The following is an 11089-nucleotide window of genomic DNA, read 5'->3' as shown; positions in this document are numbered from 1 at the left end:
TCCTTATATCTCTCCGCCATAATCAGGTCAGGGAACAACCGAACCCATCAAACAATCAGAATTTCAATTTTGAAGGTGGGAAGTCATAGGATTTCTAGGATTATTTCAAATTGGAGGTACTGTTGCCCCTTATGCCGGCCACATGCTAGCAAAGAAATTTCGTCCATGCTCAATCGATTCATAAAAGAGACTTATACGATTGTACTTGATTATGAGATTAGTGGCTGCAGCCACTATTAAATCCAGACGTTCACTAATGTTGGGTTTGAATCTGGTAATGGACCCCAAAATGCATCTTTTTCTTTTTTTTTTTTTTTTTTGGGGGGGGGGGGGGGGGGGGGGGGCACAAGCTGTTAAAGAAACTTGAAATGCAGACTGCAACTCTGAATAAATCACCTTGTTGTGGTCTCTTTAGAAAATGGAAAAGATGAGAAGGTGAGAAAACAAAGCGAGTAGTGGATCGATCGAGAGAGAGAGAGATGAATGCAGACTCTCCTGAGGGCATTATTGTCCCACTTTCTATCTTGTCGTGGCATTAAAAAATTGTCTTGTGGATTTAACACCAGCCTATAATTTTCCTATACAATTGGTCTCAAAGACGTTCCTCTTAGATTTTTGAGCTTTTGGGGGTTTTGTAATTCTTTTTTTTTTTCGCCAAAATTTTAAGCAAAATTCCAAAAATAATTGGCCAAAAGTAAAGTTTTTTTGGGTTTTTTAGATTCCTCCTGTCAAGACAAATCAATAATCTATAAAAGTTTGGCGCAAAACTACGAAACGCGATTTTTTTAAGAAAGACAAAACGCCAAAAAACCTCAAAAGTTCCTTAGAAGAACAACACCTTAATATACTTTGAAAATGATGCATGATAGTCTAAATTTTAATAAGAACAAAATTTAGGGTATTTAGAAAAAATAATGAACCTAAATATTTATAGCATCTTCTGCTTTTAATTGACTCGGAAGCAAACTTTGAGTAAAACCCTTTCAAATTTACTCCAGTCTTTGGCTCAAACTCATATCACAATTTACAACTCTGCCATTAATTTATAGCATTTTCTCATGCGTAAAGAGTATCTGTCATTAAAGAAAACCCAATGAAGTGTAAGTGAAATTTATCCATTTTTATTCTCAAATTTGAGTGATGGCGGAGAGATCTTTGGATGGAGGAGGGGTTTCATGAGAAGAAAAAAAGAAAATGTTATGGCTTCCATCTCTATTGAGCATTTTGGCGAGAAATTTAAAAAAAAAAGATTTTTTTTTTGTTTGGATTGACTATTTTCTTTTCTCACCCACTCTTACAAAAAATGGTGAGATTTTGGTGAGTAAAGATTTCCCTTTCTTATCTCATCACAAAAAGGAAATTTTGTGGTTTCTTATCAAATTACTCATTTGCGGTTTCTCATCAAATTACTCATTTGCATTAGCATTTTGATGAGAAATAGAAAAAATGTACGAAAATAAATTTTTTGAGCATTTTGATTCTTTTCCTTTCTCACCAACCCTCACAAAAAATTGGTGGGATTTGGTGAGCAAAGATTTCTCTTTCCCTTTCTCACCCTCTCTTTCCAAATGGGCTCAGACCCCGTTTCAGAACAACTTCTTAAAAAATAAGTATTTATTTCACATTTTTAATTTAAAAAATAATGTAAATAAAATGCAATTTTTTGATTTTTTTTGCATCGTATAAAAAATTTCATCGAGATTTTTCAAACAAGATTCATATTGTATATTTTTAGATTTCAATAAATTTATTATTTTTTTAACTTGAATTTGTTTTCTTAAAAAATAAAAACTTATTTTCCGTTCTGAAAAGGGGCAAAAGTGAAAAAAAGAAAAAGAAAAAAGGGACCTCCCCATATCGGATGGTCCAATTCTATATACTCCGTTCACATCAAAGCCCCCCCTACTTAATCTCTCGATCCCGCAGATTCGACTCCTACGCTTTTCTCCCCGGTAATTCCTCTCCCTCTCCCTCTCCCTCTCCCTCTCCCTCTCTCTCTCTCTCTCTCTCTACACACACACACACACTGCGTCTTTTTATTTTGATGGACTGTAAACTTGAATAATTGCTGATATCTTAGCTTAATGTGGAATCCGATTTAGGGCAAGGGAAACCAATGTAGCTGCAATCGAAATTAAAAATATCCATCAAGATTTCGATTCTTGTATGTAGACGCAGATTTTTCGATACGAGAACTCGGTAATGAACGCCCCAAATTATTTTCTGTGAGTCCGACTTTATCAGTGCCTTGCATTGCGAGTTAGGATCAGGCTAGGTATTTTTTTGTTTTTTTGTTTTTCTGTAATGATAACTACCTAAGATAATACTACTGTTCGCATTGGGACATCCAATATGCAAGTTGAAATATTTAAGGATGATTCATGATAGATTTCTTTTTCTCGATAATTTACTCTTATTCTTTTCAGCCTTATTCTTGGTTAGCTGGCTATAATTGGTGGTTAGATATCGTTCATTTATTTCGAAAAAACCTTTGATTGTACTTGAAAAGCATTAGGTTACAGAAGTTAGTATTGTGGTACCGTCAGGCTATGTTGGGGTTAAGGAATTGGAGAGGGAAAGGAAAGGATTAATAAAACAGGCTCCGTTCCAGGATCTCAAAATACTTATTTTCAAAAAAGTCATTTTTTGCAATTTTCAAGCTTAAAAATAATGGGTTTACTGAAATCTAAAAATATGTAATATGAATCTTGATTGAAAGATCTCGATGAAATCTTTTTAACGATGCAAAAAAATGGAAAAATTATTTTCGTAAACACATTATTTTTAAGCTTGAAAATTGAAAATGAGTACTTAATTATTAAGAAGGTTGGTGGAATGGGGCCTCATAAATACAACACAAAGGGAAAAAGCTATATCTACTCTTTGGATTTTCTTATTGCATTCGAATCCGTAGAGGAAGTCCTATGCAACTCCATGAGCTGAATAGAGCTTTGGTGCATTTTTCTTTGAACGGCACAAAAAGGATTCTTATTAATCAATTGTTGAAACTAGAAATTATCAGTGTTCTAAAACTCGCTCGGCCAGGCACCTTGGAGCGAGTACTTGGCGTTAGTCGGCGAGTAATGCCCACCGAGTAGGGGATTAGTCCCTTCGGCCAGGCACCTTGGAGCGAGTAATCGGCGAGGAATACCGAGTTTTAGAGTACTGGAAATCATAAGAGATTAAAGGGCAAGAACAAAAAGGCATCACAAAGCAAGGGAAGCATGCCAACAAGGTTGGCACCTAGCCCCGCAAAATCATATGCCACTCGAGCCCAAGAGGATACATGGTTGGCAAGAAATCTACCAACAATCCATAACAACATAAGAAACCAAAACAAACTAAAACTAGAGCCAATACATAGATTTTCGCAACTGAAGCAAGCTATGGCCCACCGATACATATATTGCCAATACATACAAGTGCCACCCCAAACAACAGAGCTTTAGAGACGCGCCTACAGTCTTATGTTTGTTTCTCTAGTTATTGGAGGTCTCGTTGTACATTCAGTTACACAAGCAACAAGCTACTTCTGGTTTACACAACTTTTTTTTGTTCTGTGTTGATTTGTGCATCAGAAAGGCCTCCTAGTCTTCTAGGCATCATTTCGAGTGAATTTCTGAACAGTTTCGTCTACAAAAGTTTTACATGTCTGCGGACGGAGTAAAGAGTTTCTTATCCTTTTTCCAGTTAGTATATAATGCTGGTTCGACCTTTCTAAAACTGAAGAGCAAAGTGATGAGATGCAACACCACCGTGACTATATGAATTTCTCAATAGTAGGTTGTGGGTTTTCAATCAACGCACACCATATATTGAAAGCATATTGTCAATTTCCACTGAAGACCTCATAATTTCAACTTGTGGAAAGATAAAATGATCTTCAACACTACAAGAAGTTGATAAATCTTCTTGAAATGTTTCAGTATGTTAGGAATTGTTGAGTTTGCTGAAGACGCTGAGAATGTTCTTGAAATTTGAAATTAAAGGAATGAATTCGTGTCCTCTCCGTAATTCCTACTTAGTTTCCACACACCCCCCCCCCCACACACCCAAATCTTCAACATAGATAGCTAAATGCTAATATCATTCACGCGGTTAGGACCATGTTGAAGGGCTTCATAGTGCAGCTCAATTCTTACTGAATTTTGTGTGCGCGTGCTGCCTGCTTTTATGCACTAGCTGAAATTTGTTCAGTAGATAATTCTCCGATTTTAATTTTCTTATTCTTTCTGTTTTCCTACTGTTTCTTCATTCACTGCTATTAGAGCTTCACGGTTTGGAAGAGTTCCGTGAGGTTTAAACCAGTGATATAGCAAATAAGAGGTAGAGAAGTACTTCTGATTGTGAAATGATCAGTTGGAAGAAATCTTAAGATGAGCCCTCTTGGACATTTAAGGCATGACATTTAGTACTAACTAATTCATTTAGTACTAACTAAATTTATTGAAGGCTATTTCCTAGAAATAATTTAGTGCACAACCAGGATTAGTGTGAGTGCAAGGGTTTCTCCTCTTGCCTTGTGTGTGACTGTGTCCATAAGTTTTTTTCATCTTTCTTTTCTGTTAGTGGTGTTAGCTATAGTTTAGGCAGGTTACTTCTGTTGTAATTTGCTGGTAAAGATATGAAGGGACCGTGGTGCGATCCAAGTAGAGATTTGGTGATCAGAAGCTGACCTATGATCTTGCAACAAATGACAATTGTGGAGAAGTTTTGGTTTAGGAGTCAAATACTTTTGCTACTTTCTTGATTCATAGGTGCTTCAGCGGCTCAGCCTTGAGGAGGTGGTGGTTTTTGCTGACATTTATCCTTATAGAAGGTTTTAGAATCATTTTGTAGAGTGTGCTATAGAGCATTGTTGTATCAAAGGAATGATAGATTCTTTGTTACTTGGGCCATCACATTGGTATTGGGTGGGTGATGAGGGTTAGAGTTAGCATGTTATTGGAAAAATATTTAGGGGTTAGGTAGTTATAAGAGGATGGTTGTTCTCACCTTAGTTATTGGTATCTTTGCTCTCTCATTACTAGGAAAGGAATTCAGATTCATTTTAGAGCAAGTCTTTCTGAACATTACGTGTTGACTACATGAAGTTAAATCTGTATACGTTGCCCTAGTTCTAGCAGGATCTATGAAGGCCAAGCTAAAGACATAAACTTATACTGCTCCAATGTATTTTGTGCTGTTTTATAATTTTATTACTTGAAAAGTGCATTTGTAAGTGCATCCGGTACGGGCAAGGCATACATCTTGGCTACTCGTGGCATGTCATGAACTTTGAACAGATTTCTTATTTGATGTAGTAGAGGACCCATCAATAGTAGAGATCTCTCTCTCGAAAACAGCTGCAACAAAGGGACAAAATAAACATTAAAATGTATAGCCACTAAAATCTTTACCTGCTAGATGTGAATATCCAAAACACACTAAGGTGAAGCAGATACTTAACTCTAAGTCCGTCTACAATTAGTAAGATACTGGAGCTTGATCTTCTTGAGTGCAGCCAGAACATCCTTTATGTTCATCCTCTCAGGTGATTCTGCAGAGCATCTCAAAGCCCGTTCCATAATGCCCAATACACATTGAATATTTGCAGCATATTGTTCTTCATTTGGCCTCAGCAAGTTGGCATCAATGATTTCTGCTACTCCATCAAATTAGCTACCCAGTTCTTCAATCTCAAATCTCCATCAAACATTGCATCAGTGGGCTTTGTTCTTGTAAATGTTTCCATTAACATGATACCGAAACTATACATATCACACCTGGTGGACACCAATCCTTCCGATCCATACTCTATGTTATATTCATAAGAAGAACTCATAGGGTTAGGAAAATAGAGCTACGCTTTATAAACTCAAAATCGGCACTTGAACAACAAAAGTAAAAGCATAGATGTGAAAAAGAATTAAATCTAGAATCGTTACCTGGCTCAATGTATCCAGTTGTTGCTATTGTCTTTGTCTGTACAATGCTTTTACCATATAAGAACTTTGCAATTCCAAAATCACTCACATGTGCAACCATATCATTGTCCAAAAGGACATTACTTGGCTTCAAATCACAATGAACCATGGGCGTTGAGTAACCATAGTGAGGGTACTCCAAGGCACAAGCCACATCTATCATTATCTCTAACCTTTTCAAGATGTCTAAGAAATAGTTGTGAGAGTACAACTCTTTTTCGAGAGTGCCATTTGGCATGTACTCAAGTACCAAGCCTTTGAAATCAGGGGTTGAGCAACTGCTGATGACTCCTATTAGATTTCAATGGCGAAGGTTGCGTAGGATTTCATTCTGTATCAAAACTTCTGAATGCACCTTCTAGTTTCAGGTAGAACACCTTAATGGCCAATATTGTCCCATCCTGGAGTATCCCTTTGTACACTAAACCGAAACTACCCGTGCCAAGCAAGTTGCTTTCGGTGAACAAATTTGTTGCTCGTAGAAGCTCATGGTAAGCAATTGTTCGATGACATCTCACCGGCGACATATCTATTGCAGCATGATTTTCGCTTCTTCTTTGGCATCTCTTGCTTGCAAATGTGGTGGCCATAGCAAACAAAATGGATGCAATTGGCAGCAAAACGTACGTAAGATGCAGCAATCTTCTTTTCCTTGATTGGTGAGGAGAACCCAAATGACATGGCGGCACATTAAACCTAGGGGCGCCGCATAATGCTTCATTCGACAGAAATGACTCGTTTGTGAGGTTATCAAATGGTCCTCCGCTCGGAATTTCTCTGGTTAATCTATTAAAAGATACATTGAAATACTTTAGCTGCAAGAGTGCCTCTGAAGATTTGGGAATCACACCGGTGAGATTGTTGTGAGATATGTCTAGGGATTCCATGCTTATCAACCTACCAAATGTCTGAGGAGTGGAACCCTCTAGCCTGTTATGATCTAGATAAAGAATCTCCAGGCTTAGTAGACCTCCAATCGTGCTCGGGATTTCACCTGAGAATTGATTTATGGATAGATCTATCACAAATGCAGCCTTGAAATTCCCAAGTTCTGATGGTAGGTTTCCACTTAAAGAATTCGAGTTCAATGTAAATTGCAAGAGGTCTTTGATGTTGCCAAAGCTTTTGGGTATGCTAGATGTTAATCTATTGGAACCGAGGTCGACATATCTTAGAGACGTAATAGTATTTCCTAAGCATTCTGGCAATGGTCCAGAAAACTTATTTTGGGCCATGGCTAATCTACCCGGATGGTCTGGATGACATATTTCAACTGGAATGGGACCTTGTAATCTGTTCTGGCCCAAAGATAAAATTTGGAGGTTCTGTAGACCTTTGATTGTCATCGGAACAAACCCGGTCAAGTTATTCTGAGATGCAGATAAAGTGATCAAACTACTCAAATTACCAATTTCCCTAGGAATTTTACCATTGATTTTACAACTATGCATTTCAATTAGTATGATAAAAGAGGAGAGATTTCCGATTGTCGGCGGAAGGATTCCATTCAAAGGATTGAATGATAAATACAAGCTTCTCAAGTGTCTGCAATTTGTCAGGGAAGTGACGAAGCTCAATTCCGAAGATGAAGAGTCGTCTTCACCAGTTAATTGGTTTAACCCCAAGTCCAGTACCTCTAGGAGTTTTAAATTCCCAAGTGAGTGCGGAATTGAGACAGTGAACATGTTGTAAGAAAGGTTTAGCAAAAGCAGGTTGGTGGCATTTGAGATGGAATTTGGAATAACTCCGCTGTGATTGTTCATTCCAAGGAAAAGTCCTTTAAGATTTGGACTCCAAAGGCCTGGACTTGATGGAATGCTGCCTGAAAGGTTATTCTTCGTGAGACCTAGTGCTTGTAACCGTGACATGTTGAAGAGTGTTGAGGGGATGGCGCCCGTTAGGTTGTTGTTTTCGCAATCTAGTTTCCACATATTTTGAAGAGTACCGATATCATGTGGTACCGAACCTGCACCCAAAAATGTTGTACTCCATTAGGAACTTTAACAAGAGATCCTGAAACTAAATTATGTTAAAAACTAACTTCGGTTTTGCTAACCTCCGCACAATATGTGGATGATAATATGCCAATAAATCCAAGCAACTTTGGATAGCAATGTATATCTCACGGATATTAATACATTTTCACAAATATCAATACACTATTCGCGGATATCAATGCACTTTTTATATGTGTTATGTACTGAAGAGCTAAATTTTGTAATTTTTTTTTTGATCCGCACGAGCTAAATTTTGTAGATAAAATATTTTAGTCGGTGAGTGCAGAATATAGTTGCCGATTTTCTTTTGAAATACTGTACTCCCTTCTATTTATTACGGTAAAAAGAAAAGTCCATGGAAAATAGAACCACCTTAGGCCTAGCTGCAGTAATTTCCTCATGTCCCTTAACAAGGAGATGGGATTTTCATTGTCCAAAGGCCACTGGTTCTTTATGATATACTTATGGCCTAAGTCACATAAAGCGCGAGCAGACAGGAGTGCGGGTGTGAGAGTGCGAGCGCGAAAGCATAGATGTTTAGAAGAAGTTTATTTCAGAGCATATCCCAGATCGTATGTATGCAAATTTTCAAGTTCAAAAATCCCTAAGCCTTTAATTTCGATAGCCATTCATAAAAATTGTAGACATCTTTTTGGAGGTGGATATAATAATAAACATTATAACCTGTCAAAATAAAAATGTACATGTACAACCTACTGAAATAAAACCAACACCATCCGTCCTCTTATCATAATGTAAAAAAATTTCTCCTACATGGTTTTGGGAATACAATATGGGATTTTCAGCTTAGAAGGAGACTGTTTGTGTGGGGGGAGGAGGATTGAACAAGATAGATTATACAGTAGTAGTTATTATTGATATGTGTCGAAACGGCAATCTCACTTCACTTTTTAAAGTGTTTAAGTACATATCCGTTGGATCAACTGCTCCATTTTTTTTTTTTTTTTTAAACCATATAGGACTTCCTATATAGGCCTAAATATTGGTTGAGCTACGAGCGTTCTTAAATCTTATCAGCTTTTTTTTTTCCCTCTCTTAGAAGCACGTGCGGGTGCTGTGATTTCTACCTAATTTACTCCCAAGTTTAAAAGTGGAGTAGTTATCTTATGGGAACTGCCGGTTGCACACATGTTTTTTTGAAAGTAGAAGTGCTTAAACAAAATATATACGTACATTTATCAAAATCGGATAAGTAAACGATTGCAGCTACCTCACCAGATAATTTATTTCCAGAAAGATATAAAGCTCCAAGTGAAGTACAGTTGCCGATGATGTGTTGTGTCGTGGGATGCTCCCCGTCATGTCATTTGATTACGGGCAAGTGAAAGAATTTCAAGTGAAGGTAGATCCGAGTTGCATACATCCATTGGCAGAGAACCAAATAGCTGGTTATCAGAAAGACCTAGCCGTTTTAAAGAAGAGATGTTGAACACTGAGGACGATATAGAACCAGTGAGATTGGCAGAGCCCAGAGACAAATATCTCCAGACTGCCAAGGTTTCCGATATCCGGTGGAATTTCACCTGCAAAGCAATTTTACAAATTCTATAAAGTCTCCTTTGAAATGATATTTTATGTGTGACGTATATTCTAAAAGTATCTGCTTCTTTGAATTGAAAATTCACAAATTTAATTTGCGAGAATACTACGATATGCAGACTATTTTGGTATGTGCGGTATGCACCATTTAAATTGTACTCGTATAAAAGTTCATAGCATTTCTAGGAGTATTATTAGTATTTCTAATATTTAATCAACTTTGAATTCATTACATTTGCTAATAAGTGTTGGTGGGAATAGAGAGAATCGAATTTGACTTATTGGAATGACGATCTCCCATAAACTTGTCAATGCCATGGGTTCAATCTGAATTTGACACGATTCAAATTCGATCTGACTACAAAAATTCTAAATCCAAACCGATCAGCTATTTTTTGGAGCATTGGATTAAATTGAACGGATAATTGATTTTTCTTTTGGTCAAACATTAGAAGTACTTTGATTGATACGAAAATCATATATCGGGAACGGTTAGTCACCCCCAAATAGAAAGGAAAGCAGCCACAAAGGAGGTCTAAACTCACAAAAGTACATTCAGGATCTCACACAGACAAGACTCTTTTTCGACCTAAAAAAAAGCATCAAGATGTCGTAGAAAACCCACCACAACTACACCCACAAGGAGTGAGAGAAAGTCCCACGCAAGACGATCGATTTTTTTTTTTGGTGCTTGCCGGGGGAGAAAGTGAAATGTGACAACTTCCCTTATTAGAGTTACTTGTCAATTTTATTTTGTGACGGTCACCAAGAGAGAGTGGGATACGACGGCTCCCTCTCTCCCTCTCTCTCTCTCTCTCTCTCTCTCTCTCTCTCTCTCTTTTATCAGCAAATTTTTTTATTAATCACTGAATTCAAAAATTACAGAGATTAAACGGATAAGGGTACAAGAAAATTAAAACGACTCACTCTCTTAGAAGTTTTAAATTTATGACATTTGTAAAAGGAAAAAGGGGGATGTAGTAGTTTTCATGAATTCAATTGGTGCCACCCACGTATTCAAATCTTGGTTCCGCCATTGTTCGGTAATGAAATCAAAAATGATTCTTAAGCTCGTTGAGTAGGCCATTCATGTAACAAAAATGCTAGACACACAACCAAGTCCCACACAACAATTCATACATCCGCTGACGTTAGCTCAAAACGACGTCGTTTTGATTATAAAAAAAAACCCACGTATAGAACATTGAACCCCTTCCCTTTCCCCTTTCTCGTTCAAATACAGACGACAGAAGCAGGGAGGGGCGACCACCACAACCCCAGCTGCTCCCCCATCACCAGCGACCGCCACCAGCACCGGCTTCTGGCACCCCAACGCTGTCCACGACGAAGTGCGCGCTCTCTCTCTCCTTGTTTCAGATAGATAGATTACCCCCACTATCTACTCCTCATCCTCATCAAATAGAGGGTTTCAATTTGAGAAACCCTAAAATGTTGTATTGCCAAAAAAAAAAAAAAACGTAATTTGAAAATTTGAGTTGAAATTAGTGTGTTTGAGTGCTTGGGTTATCAATTAAGTACTGAAAATGGGTCTCTAAGTGAAGGAAT

General features: G+C 37.5%; 1 protein-coding gene across 1 annotated transcript; it reads right to left on the bottom strand.

Annotated features, from left to right (window-relative positions):
* Positions 1-1903: 1903 nt before the first annotated feature.
* Positions 1904-9740, bottom strand: LOC131313254 (probable LRR receptor-like serine/threonine-protein kinase At3g47570). The gene is given in 4 exon segments (XM_058341464.1): positions 1904-5796; positions 5928-6295; positions 6297-7932; positions 9200-9740. Coding segments are annotated over 3 exon segments (2121 nt in total). The 5' UTR covers positions 7898-7932; positions 9200-9740; the 3' UTR covers positions 1904-5644.
* Positions 9741-11089: the final 1349 nt, after the last annotated feature.

The sequence above is a fragment of the Rhododendron vialii genome, chromosome 13a (assembly GCF_030253575.1).
Source record: "Rhododendron vialii isolate Sample 1 chromosome 13a, ASM3025357v1".
Taxonomy (NCBI): domain Eukaryota; kingdom Viridiplantae; phylum Streptophyta; class Magnoliopsida; order Ericales; family Ericaceae; genus Rhododendron; species Rhododendron vialii.
The sequence above is the reverse complement of the archived record's forward strand: the minus strand, read 5'-3'. Positions and strand labels throughout refer to the sequence as shown.